The sequence below is a fragment of the Fukomys damarensis genome, unplaced genomic scaffold (assembly GCF_012274545.1).
Source record: "Fukomys damarensis isolate Sample0158 unplaced genomic scaffold, DMR_v1.0_HiC HiC_scaffold_2, whole genome shotgun sequence".
NCBI classification, from domain to species: Eukaryota; Metazoa; Chordata; class Mammalia; order Rodentia; family Bathyergidae; genus Fukomys; species Fukomys damarensis.
Genome location: NW_022900914.1, coordinates 31,614,261 through 31,630,985, shown reverse-complemented (window position 1 = coordinate 31,630,985; position 16,725 = coordinate 31,614,261). Strand labels below are relative to the sequence as shown.

Genomic DNA, 16,725 nt, shown 5'->3' with positions numbered 1-16,725 from the left:
CCATTCTGGCTTATTCTTTTATTTTCTGTTGTATTTTTATGCAAATAATGTTCGTGTAGTAGCATACATATATTTTATGTAAACATATACATGTTGGGGTTCAGTGCTCAAATAATTTTTACAGATTGTTAAATCACAACATTTGAAGATCCCTAGACTCCATGGTGCCTAGGAGTTACGTGATATGTTACAGCTTATAAAATGCTTTTGCTAATATGTACTAACTGGAACCTCAGTAACAGCCATTGGATATAGGGAGGTGTCATGCTCATTTTATAGAGGGATGACTGAAGGTCAGAGTATTTAAATGATTTGCCTAAGGTCACACTATTAGTCAAGTCTGACTTCTCATCAGCACAGGTCTTTCTACTAAATGGTGCCTTTTCCACTTATTCTGTTTATTACTAATTATTTTTCAGAGTTCTCAAAGTAATTGCTTTCTTCCTCCCTTTCTCCCCATGAGTTCCCTGTCTTCTCTCTTTCTCTACCTCCCTCCCTCTCTCTCCCGTAGTTTTTCTTCAGATTTAGTTATAATCAGTGGGAGCAGGGGAGACAGACTATATAAGTAAATTAAGAAAAATTGGGAAAATCTGAAAGACAGTATATTAATGATGAAAATATAAATGCTAGTAGAAAACCCAAAAATCATATGATTACCTTTGGTATGGAAAGCTGACAAAGGAGCCAAAGAAATATAATCAGACGGGTCAGGGATATAGCTCAGTGGTGCCACGCTTGCTTGGCAAGTGCAAGGTCCTGAATTTGATTCCTGTTACTGGAAGAAAAAAAAATATAGTCCATGCAGATATTGCACACTGGCACAAAGGTGGTGGTCTAGAGATGGCTGTGGAAAATACAGTGGTTATGGATGAAGTACATATAGTTCTGTGTTTAGTAAATGTTGCCTGAATTAAGGATTGAGTTTATTTTGATTTTAATAAAATTTTGTATAATATAGCCTATTTTGATTGTTCTGTCACTGAACAGTTCTATATAGGCATAGAAAGGTAAAGGTTGCTTGTCTGCTAATATATCTATAGAGAAAGTGGGTTTAACATACTGCATAGAAAATGATTGAGTCAGAAAAATGAGTTAAAAATGTAACACAGTTTCAAACATCATTGTCTAGGATATGATCAATGCCCATAATCTAAGAATATAGAGAAGTATTTAACAAATTAAATCTAAGTTTTAAAAAAATCTAACTTTGATAGGTTTCTTTGAAAGTATGTTTTGCCTACAGCTCTTGTGGTCTTTTTATAGAATAAATCTAAGGATAGCTTGCTCTTCTCATAGCTTACTGATAACACATCTGGAAATACTATGCATCAGTAAAAATTCTATAGAAATTTTGTGTGCTTTGAATATTGCATATAGGTTTATAAAATTCCCTAAGTATTCACTGGCATATTAAAGCAAATCATTGTTACTGATGGACACAGTATTGTCTGTGGTAATAATAGATGAAATTCTGTCCTGGCAGTAGAGTGGAAACAGTATCCTTGCTCTATGTAAGGTATTCATCCAGATTAGTGATTGGCTGTGGGAGATAACAGAGACCCCCTGGGAACGTAATCTGAACATCTTAACAGGTAAAAGATAGAATAAGTAAAGTTAGAATAAGACCCAAAATTGATGCCTTACCTTTGGAGTGCTTGCAGGCCAGGAGTGAAGACTGCCATTTGTAAAACACCTAAAGTACCACAGAGGTAAAACCTCCTGGAGGTGGTAGCCAGCTCAGTGCTCACCGTAGCTATTCACAGCCACAATGCCTGCTGATCCTGGTGGCATCCCTGCTGAAGGTCTGGACAAAGAGATATTTGCACAAGGGAGGCTGCCCCCAATACTGGGCACTGTGAGCACAAGCCAGAGAGAACTATGGAGGACTGCAGCAGGGCTAGAAGTTACCATTGCCACCCAGAAAGTCCAGGTTTGGGCTTGTGTAGCATACATCGGTGAGGCAGCTGTGACCTAGAGAAAGAGTTGGAGGACTGAGATACAGACAGAAGTGGCCAGTGATAGGGTTGGTGGGAGAGGGTGTGCATAGCACTAGCTTGACCTTTTTAGTCCCACTCCTCATCCCTCCACACTGGACATGGTGGAAACTTCAAGGCAGAGAGAAATCTGGAGAGCCAAGGCTGCTAGCTTGCATGAGAATTGGGTAAAGAAAGAATCCAGAATGTAAGATCTGTGTAAGGTGTAAGACTAACACATTCGTGACCCATGGATGCTGCTGAGATGCATTCTGGCGGAAGATTGGGAAAATTGCCCCAGAACAGAAAAAAATCCACCACAGCTGGGCGCTGAATGCACTAGTGACTGGAGAGCAAGAAGAGGCAGAGCTCATCATGAAGGCTGTGGTAGTGCAGAATCTGGCATCTGGACAGCGACTAGCCTGAGTGAGAGCATAGAGCTTCAGGGGCCTTCATAGGGGTGTGGACTGGACTCCCAAGACTAAGACACCAAAGAGTAGGGCTTTGATCTCGCTGCATGGTCCTTGAGAACACTAGATATTCCAGTACATGGTGCTCTATAGACAGCAGTACTGATAGCCTGCTCAGGGATACTCACCCTAACCAAGAGAACAGGAGAGTCTTCCGTGTGTATGCATGTATATTTATATCTATATTTAATTGAATATAATTAGATTTGTTCTTTTATATATCAGCGCATACCTGTTTCTGTTAGTTCTGTAAGTATATACATATTCGCATTAGTTTCCTGTTTAGTAACATACCATTGTAAACTAAATATTACCAAACTTATTTTTTCATCTGTTTTTTTCCCTTAGTACCAGGGATCAACCTCAGGACCTTTTACTTGCGAGGCAGGTGTGGCCTTTGAGCTACATTTCTGTCCCCCACCCCCCCTTTTTTAGGCAGTGTCTTGCTATGCAGCCCAGGCTGGCCTTGAACTTGTGGTGATCCTCCTGCCTCAGCCTCCCAAGTCTGAGAATGCAGGCCTGTGCCACCATGCCCAGCTATTTTTCATCTTTATGTTCTGTCTTACTTTTTTTTTTCTTTTTTGCTTTTTTCTTCCTTCTCCTGATTCCCAGCCTATACTTCATTTTTACTATTCCTTCATATTTCTGGGCTATTGAAAGAGTTGAAAGCTGTTTTAAAAGGTTTGGTATTATGTGTTGGTATATGATTGGCTCCTTGAATGTTGGTATTACTGGTAATTATTCTCTTGCCTCAGTGCAGTGCTAGGGACAGACCCTAGTACTCTAAATAGATTGAGTAAGTGTTGGAACACAATCATTCCCAAAGCCAAGGGCACATCACAGAGAGGAATCCACTTACCGAAGACATTTCTACAATAGGGGTAGAGCTTTCTATCCCATTAGATCCACAGCCTTCTAGACAAAAACATAATGTTTATGAGAAAACAATATGCTCTCTAAATTCATAACTCTCCCAAAACATCTCTTAAACCTGGAAGTGGATGAACTTCCAAAGAAGTCAGAAGACAAATGTTGAAAACGATTGAAGAGATCAAGAAAAAACAAATAAGGAGATGAGTGAAAGAATTACTAAAATGATCTTCCAATTTAAGATTAAGCAGGTGAATGGAATATTTATTAAAATAATCAAGTTTAAAGAACAAACAGATAAGCAGCTAAATGAATTAAAGAAGACAATGCAGGATGCAGGAGACCACTTCAGTGAAGAATCAGATGATAAGAAAATTAAGCAGAAATCTGGGAAATGAAAAATTCAGTTCGATGTTTTGGCAGTCAATATGCATGCTCAATTAGATGATAGAATTCCAGAACTTGAGGACAAAGTTGACGTAGATCATTTACTCAGTGGTAATTAGAAATCAACAAGATAATCCAAAGATGATTCAAAAGATCTCAGATAATTATAAAAGAACAAACCTTAGGATTAACAGAATTGAGGAAGAGTTAGAGTTAGAATCCAATCGAGTACAAAATTTATTCACTGAAATTACAGAAAAAATTTCCTAATCCAGGTTAGGAGTTGGGTACCCAGGTAAATGAGGCATTTAGAACCTCAAATAGATATGACTAGGAAAGAATCACTCTCTAAACACATCATACTCAAAGTCCCAGAAGTTCAGAACAAGGACTACCAAAAGTCATTAGGCAAAAACATCAAATAACTTACAAAGGAAAACCAATCGGATTAACATCAGATTTCTCAACAGAAGCCTTAAATGCCAGAAGAGTTTGGGGCAGAGTATTATAGGCCTTAAAAGAAAATGTTAATCCAGATTACTATATTATATCACGAGAAATTATCTTTCAATATAGGTGGAGAGAAATAAAGGTCTTCCATGACAAAGTCAAACTAAGGAAATTCATTCATGAGTACTAAACCAGTATTGCAGAAAATACACAAAGGAATCCTGAACAGAGACAGTGAGGTCAGTGTTACCCAAGAGCCCAAAGGAGAGAATAAATCTCACTAGGAGAGTAAACAAAAGGAAAGTAAAGGAATCAGCATTGGAAAAATGATACCATGATAGGAGTCAGTAAATATCTTTCAGTAATAACTGTCAGTGTGAATGGTCTCAATTCCAAAATCAAAAATAAAAGTGAATTACATGTTGCCTACAAGAAACACACATCAAACTGAAAGTATAGAAAACTCCATGCAGCTGGAGCCTGAAAACAAACAGGAGTAGCTAATTTTTGATAAAGTGGACTTCACATCAAAACTCACCGGAAGAGACAGAAAGATCAATACATATTGATAAAGGGAACACTTCACCATGAAGAGGTAATAGTTGCAAATATATGTGCATGAGATATCAGTGCACCTGATTTTATAAACCAAAAACTACCTGTTAATAAAGGACAGATAAACTACACCTGTAATGCCAGCATTTGGGAGGCTGAGGCAGGAGGATTGCTGCAAGTTTGAGTCCAGCCTGGACCACACAGTAAGTTCAAGGCCAGTCTGAACTACATAGTGAAACTCTGTCTTGAAAAACAAAACAAAATGAAAAACAAAGATACAAATATGATAATAGTAGGGGACTTTAATACCCTGTTTTATAAATAGAAAGGTCAGTCAACCTCTCCAATCGTCAAATGAGAGTTACACCACACTTCAGAATGTTTAGCCGATATCTAGAGTGTTTTATCCAACACTAGCAGAATAGATTCTTCCAGTTATCCATGGAACTGTCTCCAAAATACACCAATTTTAGGTCATAAAAAATGTCTCACTAAATACAAAAGAATTGATTGAATCTTTTGCATCCTATCAGATCACAGTGGAATGAAACTAGAAATCAACAGCAAAAACCCCAACTAAAAAAACACATGGAGATTGAATAATACACTTTTGAATGATCGAAGAATTACACAAGAAATTGAGGAAGAAATTTACAAAATTCATAAAATCAAATGACACTGGAAACACAACATACCAGGATTTGTGGGATATAGTGACATAAGAAGTAGTTCATAGCTGTGAGTACCTAGGTTAGAAAAACAGAGCAGCCCCAAATAAATTACCCAGTGATGCATCTCAAAGTCTAGAAAAAGGAGAGCAATCCGAATTCAAAATTCAAAGATCAGAGCCAAAATCAATGAACTGCGACTAAAAAAATACAAAGGATTAATGAATCAGAGTTTTCTTTAAAAAGGTACGATTGACAAACCCTTAGTCCAGATTAGCAAAAGAGAGAAAAGATTCATGTTAATGTAATTAAAAATGAAAAAAGGCAAAATTACAGCAGACACCACTGAAACCCAGAGGATTATAAGAAACTATTTGGAAAATTTACATTCCAGTAAATTATAGAATCTGGAAGAAACGGGTAAATTCTTAGCCACACGGCTTAACAACATTGAAAGGAGTTATAAAAATCCTGAATAGACCAATAATAGTGAGTGAATTTGATCCAGTAATAAAAACTCGGCCAACTAAGAGAGGTCCAGTACCTGAGTCATCACTGAGTCATTACTTCACCAAACTAATGTGAATACTTTTCAGACTGTTCTGTGAAATTGAAAGGGAAGTAACACTGCCAAACTATTTCTGTTAAGCCTGCACTACTTTGATACCAAAACTGGACAAGAACTCAGGAAAAACAACAACAACAACAACAACAACAACAACAACAACAAACAATGGGCAAATATCCTTGACAAATGCAGATGTAAAAATCCTCAATAAGAAACTTGCAAACAAAATTTAAGAAATCATCAAAAAGATAATATATCATGACCAAGTTAGTTTTACCCTAAGGAAGCAAGGATATTTTAACATGTAAATCAGTAAAGCTAATGCACAACATAAGTAGGGTCAAGGATAAAAATCACATGGTCATCTTAGAAGATAGAGAAAAAGCCCTTGAAAAGTCCAGTATCCATTCATGATAAATGGTTTGATAAAAATAGGGACAGAAAGACTCTTTAGCTCAAACTGATAAAAGTCATTTATGACAAACCCACAGCTGAAATTATTTTAAGTGGGGGAAAAACTGAAAGCATTCCCTCTAAAGTCAGAAAGGAGACAGGGGTGTTCACTCATCACTCCTTTTCAGTTTAGTACTTAAAATGTTAGCCTCTTCAGGATAGTACTTGAAACTTTAGCCAGAATAATCAGGCAAGCAGAGGAAATAAAAGGGATATGTATAGGAAGGAAAGAAGTTATATTACTCTTATTTGCAGATGACACAGTCCTTTAAATAGAAGAAGACCCAAAAACTTTACCATATGATTCATAGAGCTAATTTTAAAATTCAGAATATAAAATCAACACACAGAAATAATTTTTTTGCACTAGTAATGAACCCACTGAGAAAGAAATCAGGAAAAGTCTCAATCCCAATGATTTAGAAAAGTTTAATATGTAGGTATCAACCTAACCAGGTAGGACCTTTACAATGAAAATTGTACTTTGAAGAAAGAGATTGAAGGTGTTAAAAAGTGGAAAGACATCCCGTTCGTGGATAGGCAGAATCAGTATCATTTAAGTGGCCATATTTTCAAAAGTGTGTATAATGCAATTGCTTTTAAAACAACAATATTATTCACAAGTAGAAAAAAAATCCAAGTTTCTGTGGAATCAGAAGATACCTAAAATAGTCAAAGAAATCCTGAGCAGAGATAACAAAAGTTGGAGGCATTATAATCCTGGATTTCAGGTAAATAATACAAAGCAATAGTAACAAAAACAGCATGGTACTGGCATAACAATGGACATATAAATTAGTGGAACAGAATAGAGGAAACAAGCAATCCAAAGCACCATCAATTTTCTGATCTTTGACATAGGGGCCACAAAAGCTAGAGAAAATAAAATTTCTTTAACAAATACTACTGGGAAAATTGATTATTTACATGCAAAAGAATGAAACTAGACCCCTATTTCCTGTACTAAACAAATCAAAATAGATCAGACAGGCATAGCAACAGAAATGCTAAAACTGCTAGGAGTTAACATTGGGAAACACTTGAATTCAGACATAGTCAAGGATTTCATATACAGAACTCCAGGAGTACAAGAAATAATTCCAGAGAATCAAAAAATGGAAATAAATTATAAAACTTCCTGTACAATCAAGAAAGTAACAGTGGAAAAACAATGGAATGGAAAAAAATTTGCTAGCTACTTTAATGACAGAGGACTAATATTTAGAATATAGAACTAAAGAGAAAATTAAACCCCATAAAAAAATGACCCAATTAAAAAAATGGGCAAATGAACGGAATAGACACTTTTCCAAATAAATGAAAATGGCCCATAATGTAGCATCTTTAGCCATAGGGAAATGTAAATCAGAATACCTTAGATTCTATCTTACTCCAGAGTGGCTCTCATCAAGAACACAAAATACAGCAAATGCTATTGAGTACATGGAGAAGGAACTCTTCTATGTTGTTGGTGGTAAGGTAAACTAGTGTAACTGCTATGGAAATAGGAATAGAGTATCTTCAAAAAACTAAAAGTAGAAATCCTACTTGACCTAGCTATATTGGTTATATTTCTGAAAGAGTTAAAAAGACTTCATACGGTAGGGATATTTATTATTCATACCCATGTTTATAGCAATGCAATTCACAATAGCTAAGCTCTAGAAACAGCCTATGTCCACATCTACAGATGGATAATGAAAATGTGATATATGGTATTTTATTCAGTTGTAAAGAATGACTTCATGTCATTTTCAGAAAATGATGGATCTTGAGCTCATCATATTAAGATAAATAAGCCAGACACAGAAAGTTAAATACTATATGATTTTTCTGTACAAGAAACCCAAAACATAAATTTAAGAATAAAATAAAGAGATGGTAGGAAACAAGAAGGCAGATTTTTTTTGGAGATGGGAATGGGGAAAGGTGTCAGAGGCAAGGGAATTGAAAATGATCAAGATACAATATATATACACACACACACACACACACACACACACACACACACACACATATATGTCCAAAAACAAATAGAAATATCACAGATATGTCCTAATAAAAATAATATTAAAAATAGAAGAAAACTATTGAATACAGTTTTTACCCTAATTTTTCTTTAGGTCATATGGTGCTCTCAGGATGAAAACAAAAATAGTGTCATTTAAATTTGAATCAATACCTGAGGTATCTGTACCTTTTAAGAAAATTAAATGGAAAATCTTCTGAAACGTAAAATAGTTTCATTGGTTTAGAAGATGTTAAAGAATTATTTTGGGTTTTCACAGCTTCAGTAACCCTAGGGTTGGAGTCAGATCATTTGGGTTTAGTTAGCAACAGCTATGTTGTTGATAGGCAGTCACAAGTTACAGGTCATTTAAGCTTCCTGTAACAAATGTGTACTGGTCTAATGGGGTGCGTATAGAACGTATACTTGATCACAAATGGTCAAGCTTCCATACATTGAAAAAAATAGCTTATGAAACTGTGAAGGCCGGGTACATGTGTAGTCAGATAAGGCTTGTCGGCATAGCAGGAAGATTTGGGGTAGAGAAGAACTCAGCTCCAGGCTTTCAGGGGAGTATGAAGTCATTGCAATCTGTCATACCAGGAATTGGGGCAGCTTTAAGGACCCCTTATCACTGAGTGAGCAGCCATTCTTTTATCTTCCTTCTGGGTGTGTAATAAATACTGACGTTAACAACAATGTGCCATAGGAAGAGACTTGATTTAACATATATTAAACACTGAATATAACTAGACATTCCCTTAACCATCTTTACTTTAATCCATATACTGGATTCACCAGTCTTGGGATTTCTTTTCAGGGGCCACCTGACTGTACTCAGGATGTCCTCCATGTTTGCAGCTGGTCAGCTAATCTAGAATGCTTTTGTCTTTATCAGATTCGATGAGTCTGGGCTTACTAGCATTTATTTCTGAAACTTTTTTGACATTTGTGCATATTATTATTAATGAAATAATTTAATTTCAATCTGTATATGTCAATGTACTATGAGTGTAAAGGGAGAATCATTGTTATTATTGGGAGAAAGTTGAAAGTGTTCTTTTGTTTTTGTTGTTGAAATGGGGTCTCTCTGTTGCCCAGGCTGGCTTTGAACTCCTGGACTCATGTGGGCCTCCAGGCACACACTATAGCACCTGGTGTAAAGTTTATGCCTCAAAAAGATTTGAGAGAGATGAGCATTGAGCAGAAGTAGAGATTGAAAAAGATTTGGGCAAAACAACTGGAAGATATGAAAAATGTTGTAAAAATATAGAGGGATTATGGACTCACCTTGCATCGTATTATCTTTAAATCCATGTTGTAAATTAAAGTAGTAAAACTGTAAAACCTTGGATGATACCTTATGGATGTGATTATGTATATGTTTTAAATTAGAATGTATGTATGTATGGTTTGGCACCTACTTTCCATTGCCTAACCAATTCTGGTCCTGATCAGTCTGGGTAAGAGGGTTTCCTCATTTTTTTTTTTTTCCAGACTAGAATCACAACAAGCCTTTATTAGGGAGAGGATCTGCTGGGTTGTCTCCAGATAAAGGAGGAAAAAGCAACATGGCAGAACAGGGAGCTTCTTTTATAGGAGCTGGGTGGGGTTAACCTGAGCTGGGATGGACTTGAGTGATGAGAAGAAGAAGCCTGTCCTTTGTTGACAGAAGCCATATTTTGACATGGAGGCTATTTCATGTAACAGCCATCTTAAGACAAGGGAAATCTAAGATTCCAGGCTTTTTGTTTTATGGTTGTTGGGTGAAGGTCTCTTCTTCTGGAGCTGCTTCAAGCTGACAAAGGGGCGAAGGTTGGGGCTAAACCTGGATCTGGTGGGGCAGTGGTAGGTGGGGGCTTCTTCCTTCTGCCAGTGGCTGATACCCCACCATGATGAGTTCCATGACTGTCTGATTGGTAAATGCCCTCATGTATTCCTGCAAGAAAATTTTGAAAACAGCAAAACTGACAGGGCCCTATCACGATTAAAAGGAATATATAATCCAGTGGGCCAAACAAGGGAAGTAGCCAAGGCATAATCTGGGGAAGCCAGGAATAGCTCTGTTCTATTCTTCAATTATTCCATCATCTTTTTTGCTCTTTGATGTGCTGCTGTAATTCCTTAACCTTTGCTTTAACAATCCCTGACTGCTTAACAAAATAAAAGCGTTCTTCACCTAGCACCTGGCATGTTCCCCCTTGGGTCACTGTCATCATGTCAAGGGCCCTTCTATTTTGTAACATGATTACTGCTAGAGAATTTATTTGATCTTGTACTGTGTTTAAGGACTGTCTTATTTTATCCATGTCTTCTGAAATCTCTGTGGACAGAGCCTTATAGAAATATGTGGATATAGAAATGCCCACTATCCCTGTTGCCATGCCACAGTGAGGACCCCACCTCCAATTAAGAAGGTGGCTAGAAGGGGAGCTGCCCTTTTTCTGACTGTGTTCTGTGGGAGAACTTATTTAGACTTCTGGGCTTCTGTATAAATGGCCATGGGAAGGCTGAGGAAGGATATGTAACAGAAAACATCAGACTGAGGCATCGGAATGCCTCTTGATTGCATATGAAGTATAGGCCGTTGGACAGGCAGATTGGACACTCTTCTGATATAAAGAGGGAGGGAGCAAGGCAAGTGATGTCATTTTGCCCTGTGCATGTCAGCTTAGTGGTTTGTGTAGGGAATGGGAGACCTATAGTGAAAGGTCCCAGAATTATGGATACATTGCCAGTATTTGAGACAGACAGGTTAAAATCTAGGGAAGGGAAATGGAGTGAATGAGTGGCAGTAAACGGACATGCACATCCAGCAGTCTGAGATCTTGACAGGACAATATGGAGGGTGGTATTAAATAGGAATTGTACGTAGCCTTTTTGAGACTGGGTTATCTGGTTTACCACTTGGAGATCTATCCTTTTATAGGGAGGTGGAGTGGTGGGCCTCAAAAGTCTCTATCACTAGTGCCTTTTTCATTGACTGTCTCTTTTGGTTATTATTTTCTGCTGGGTGTTTAAGACCAAATTAAAGTGAGACCTGTGTTAATCGATATGACCATCTTGCTGTCAAGGTCAGTAAAGTCTCTTTAGGCATTATTTTGGAACCATGCATAGAGCCTCTCACCTCCTGTTAACGTCAGCCATTAGGATGGGTCACACAGGTCTTGCTTGACGAAGTTGCTTTCAGTGAAAGCATGACAGATTTTTTTCTCTTGGTGATGCTCTTGTGGCACATGTTGTGTTTGCCCTCTGGTGTCCAGCTGTCTCCCTACCTGCTTAGGAGGTTGAGTGACTTACCAAAGATGTAAAGTGTAGGAAAGGCTCCTTCATACCTTGGATCTTTGATGACCTTGGAGGGCAGGGCCAAAATATTGGTGGTCTTCCTAGCCCAGTTACCTTTTAGTGTTGGTCTCTGCCCTTTGGTGGTTTGAACACCCAGAAGAGAAGATCAGTGACATCAGTAGTACAGTAGGAGCAGTGAGCTTAACTTTATCCTGGGTAGCAAGCACCCTGGAATCTAAAATATAGTTACAGGACTGTTATTTTTATTAGTCATGGTTGTTCTAGTAGTTGATTTCCTGTAAAATATTAACAGAAAAATCTTTGAATCAGGAGCCAAACATAATAACAGTATTTTAGCATGATAATTATGATGACATTATCTTTGCATAAACTTAGATATGTATCTTAGTATAAAATAGTCATTGTTAAATGTATTTGTTCTCCTGTAAAAACATACAAAAAAATGACCAGGGATTTATTTAGCTCAGTGGTTCCACCGCCTGCCTCACAAGTGCAAGGACCCGAGTTTGATCCCTGGTACCAAAAACAAAAAACAAAACAAAAAAACCCAAAAACATATAAAAAAATGGAAACTCTTACTTAAGTTATTACTTTTTGATAGGATGCCTTCTAAGGAAAAAGTGTAGGTGGCCTACAAATGTACCTGTAATCATAAATAGGTGGAGCAAAAGAGAAGGGTGAATACCTGGATCAGAAGCTTGTTGTCCTAAACAATATGTTGGAAGACCTGTATAGTCAGAAAACATGAATATATTTTGTACACTAGAAAAGTAGTAATGATAATTATTTTTTGAGACCTTATGTTCTATAGTGTGCCTGGTACCAAAAGGATCTTTTTTAATAACTCATTTTTCCACAGAAAATAATATATTTTGAAGATGACCATTTAAATGTATCACAATAACATATTTAGAACTCAACCCTTTGATGATAACCAATGTAAATGTTTTATAACAACATATCTTCCCATAAGGCTATGAAAATTATTGGGGCTCCCATTAGTGAACAAAGACCAGAATAAATTTTTCTGAGCAGCTGCTTCTTTATTCACGGACAGGAGTCTGTGCAAACCTAAAAGTTTATATTTAATTATCTTGACTATTTTTTATTTAACCTGTAAATTGTAGAAATTAACAATTTATTTGTATCTTTGATGTCATTTTGATCAAAAAATATAATTGGACAAACACTTTCAAACAATTGGACAGACACAAACGACAATTTATGAAACTAGAGTGCACTCAAATATATTTGGCCAACTGAATTATAGTATCTTTTAAAATTAAGAATAGTCAAAACTTTCACAGATCAATTAACAGAGATCTCTTGTAATTAAAATCAGGAGTAAAAGCACTTTATAACAGTAGCATAATCTTGTTATAGTTATTGTCAGAAATTTGAAAGCAGAAAGTAGAGAGGATAAGTTAATCCTATAATTAAAATTTAAGAATTTGTAATGTAAAAGAAATGTTTCAAATACATCAATAAAACATCTGGAAACCAAAACTAATCAAACATTAAGTTGAAGATGAAAGGTACATTTGTCAATTAGCCAGAATTTATAATTTGTTTTTTTTATTTTTTTAAAGATTTTCGTGCCTGGCAGGACATTGCAGCTGATTTTACCATGGAGCAAACAAGTCTGTAGCCGGTGCTGGGCTGTAACCTAACATTAGGTCTTTGAGCTCCAGTCTTAAGCATTACATTTTCTTTGAATTGTTTTGGAACCTTATATTTTATTTTCCAAAATTTATGTAGAAAACAGTAGGGACCGATGGAATTTCTTGGTAATGTAGCCTGCCAAACAATAGGTAAATAGGCAGGGCCAGGAGAGGATTTTACTTTTTTTCTGCAGTCTTGCTTTCCTCTTCTGAGGAAGCTGGGGAAGGAAGAGCATGCAGAGAAGTGGCTGTTAACTCATTCTCCTGTTTATCAGGGCCTGGAGGAGCAGGGAGAGTGCAGGTGTTTGGTGGAGAAACACAAGATGGCAGAGATGAGGAAGGTTCATAAGATGGCGGAGGAGGCTGCGCGAGGAGACAGAAGAGCTGGCTGGGTTATAGAGTGGGAGAAGTATGAGTGGTGAGTGATCAGCTGAATGGAAGGTGGGAGTGGGGAGGGGTGGAGAACGGTGTTTGGGCTAGAAGTACCTGAGAGGTTGAACAGGTTTGACAGGGAGAGGCGAGAAAGAAGGCTTGTAGTAGATAGGGGATTTCTATTTGCCATTGTGTTGACAAAAATTGCGTAAATTGTGCATTATGTTAAAATTGAAAGTGACATTTTTGGGCCATTGAGTTTTATTATCTGATTTATACCAAGGTCAAACTTGGTTGCAATAAAAAATAAGTCAATTTGGCTTGAAGTCGGGTCTCAATGGATCAAGGGGATGAAATTGTGCCAGGAGACAGCCAAGAGGCATTGAGGGAGGGGGTTTGGATTGTTGGGTGCCCAAGTTAGGGCGGTTAAGGAGGAGTTAGTTCCCTAGGAGGAGGGCAAAAGAGTGGAACATATCATCTCTTTTGATACTCCCTGAGCCAGTCCCTAGAGAGGAGTTGGGCCTATGGGGTATCCCCCAGGGACACGGTCAGAGGACCCAAGTACAGGGAAACTAACTACCTACTTACCCTGCATTCGGTGACCAGTGTGGATGTGAGTTGTCAGCAGTGGCAAAGGTGGAAAGCCCCAAGGAGGTCCTGGCTCACCAGATGTGGTCCAGAGGAGGTGGCTGAAACCAGTTGATCCCAGCCTGCAGGGAATTGTCACTTAATGGACTGCTTGCCCACCAGAGTCTTGGCACCAGATATGTTAGGTAAAAAGAGCCGAAAACCAAGACCAGACCAGACTAGACCAGAACCATACAAGCCTTTATTATGGGGAGGATCTGCTGGGCTGTCTCCAAACAAAGGAGGAAAAAGCCCTTCCTCATATGTGATAGTTGAGGATAGTCAGATGTATACACTGTTGGAAAATGGTATTTACAATTTGAGAATGGTCTCCAGTACTGCCTTCACCTCTTTTCCTGTCTTTCAAGGGGGAGCAGTGTTTTAGTCATCGGTTACTATAATAAACACCCAAGCTAATAATCAACTTGTAAAGAGACAAGGTTTATTTTGGTTCTCCGTTTTGAAGGTTCCAATCTGCAGTGGTTGGCCCTGTTGCTTTGGGGCCTGAGGGAGGCAGCACACCATGGCAAGAATGTGTGGTGAAACAAATCCACTCATCTCATGGGTGGGAAGTGACAGAGGTAAAGCAAGAGACTGGGGTCTGTCTCACACACATTTCCAATCTAAACTGTATCAGTGATTCCTGTAACTACAGAAAAGGGTCTTTTTTTTTTTGGTACTGGGGATAGAACTCGGGTCCTTGCGCTTGTGAGGCAGGCAGCAGAACCACTGAGCCAAATACCCGGCCCAAAAAGGATAAATTTTTAAAAAAGGCATGGGTATGAAAACACTTTGGAAGTAAATACATAAATATGCTATAGATGCTGCAATATTATTATAATAGAGTATCTGTGACTCTTTTAAGAAAATGTCCATTGCAGACTCAGGTTTCATGTACAAAATCAGATAAATGTTTTACTTTCTTATGTGGCATTAGAAATACTACAGTTTGAAAAGTCTCAAACACTGAACAAGTTGAGTTAAAAAAATTAACTAAAATTTAAGATGGTGGGTTAACTTAAATGATTTGGAAGATAGTGATGAAGATGTTAGAGAATTGGTTTTTCTCAGCCTCTATGGAGTATCCAGAGTTTAAAGAACTCTAGACTTAGAATCTGACCATCTGGTCTAATATCAGGGGTGTGTGTGTGTGTGTGTGTGTGTGTGTGTGTGTGTGTGTGTGTTTGTCTGTGTTTTCCCTGGTGGTACCAGGGATTGAACTCAGGACCTTTGAGCTTGCGAGGCACCATTGAGCTAAATTCCCAGCCCTTCAGTTGTGCTTTTGGTGAAACTTGTCTCTGTTACTCTGATCCTAGTCCATGCGTCCTTCTTAGATTTCACAGAGGTTTATAAAGGATTCTTGTACCATTAACAAAAGGTTTGCCTCACTTAAAGCACTAGCTATTCTAGTTTGGCTTTCAAGGACAATAATGTTTTTAAATTAACACTTTTCATCTGGGAAAACGAAACTGCTATTACATGGTGGCTCTTAATTATGTACATGTGGACTGTCCTTTAATTGGTAGTTAGCTTTTGGATACTGTACTTTTAGCAAACACCCATTCCCCCCACAGAGGTGGTGCAGTCAAATGGATCTGATTTTGAATCCTGACTCTGTGACCTTTGGAAAGTTACTTAAACTAAAAAAGTTTTTTTCCTTTCTATAATAGTATGATAATCCATATTTCAGGAGTTAGGAATGTGTTGTTCAGTGATAAGAGTATGTGCTTAGCATGTATGAGGCCCATGGTTCAATCCCCGGGCCACCTAAAAATGCATATATAAAAATTGTGTGTGTGTGTATGCCTCATAGGTTAATGAAGATAAAAAGAGAATATATATGAAGTGCATGGGCATATGCTAGAAAGTACTCTATAAATGCTCCCTTTTTCTCTGTGCCAATGTTGGAACTTCATTTTGTGTCACAGATAAAAAGAGGAAAACTTGGAAGCTGTATATCCATTCAGTTGATACGGTAGGTCTGAAAACCACTTGCAGTGAAGTGGACTAAGAGCAATGTAGCACTTGCTGTTGTATGTGTCCAGCATTTAAAAAGTTTACTTATTCCTTAAGTATCAACATACATTGTTCAATCTATGGAATCTGAACGTTTACATCTTGTGGCTCTGGAAGCTCAACTTGAATGTGTATTCAACAACTGGAAAGAGAGGAGCCAGGTAGAAAAAAAATGAGTAAGGTTTATGTAGCTGTCCTGGTCCACACAACCCTCTTTGAAAGTAAATCTAAGCAACATAGCACTGATCATTTACATTCCTGGGGTGAAGATGAAGGTGGGGGAGGACATTTATCTGAACTAGTTAATGATTTTGTTACATGCTTTTTTTTTTTTTTTTTTT

The 16,725-nt window shown here is 37.7% G+C and overlaps 1 protein-coding gene across 6 annotated transcripts in view; it reads left to right on the top strand.

Moving 5' to 3' along the window:
- The window catches only part of Asb3 (ankyrin repeat and SOCS box containing 3), a 107,155-nt gene that overhangs the window by 88,748 nt on the left and 1,682 nt on the right, over positions 1–16,725 (top strand). Inside the window, exon 10 of one of the 6 annotated variants that reach the window (XM_010615831.3) lies at positions 16,297–16,343. The exons of 4 other annotated variants lie outside the window; for them this stretch is intronic. In XM_010615831.3, coding sequence (XP_010614133.1) covers positions 16,297–16,343 — 47 coding nt within the window. Of the gene's footprint in view, positions 1–13,644; positions 13,788–16,296; positions 16,344–16,725 lie in introns of those variants that run through there. One more of the 6 variants, XM_010615830.3, reaches the window with a different exon arrangement.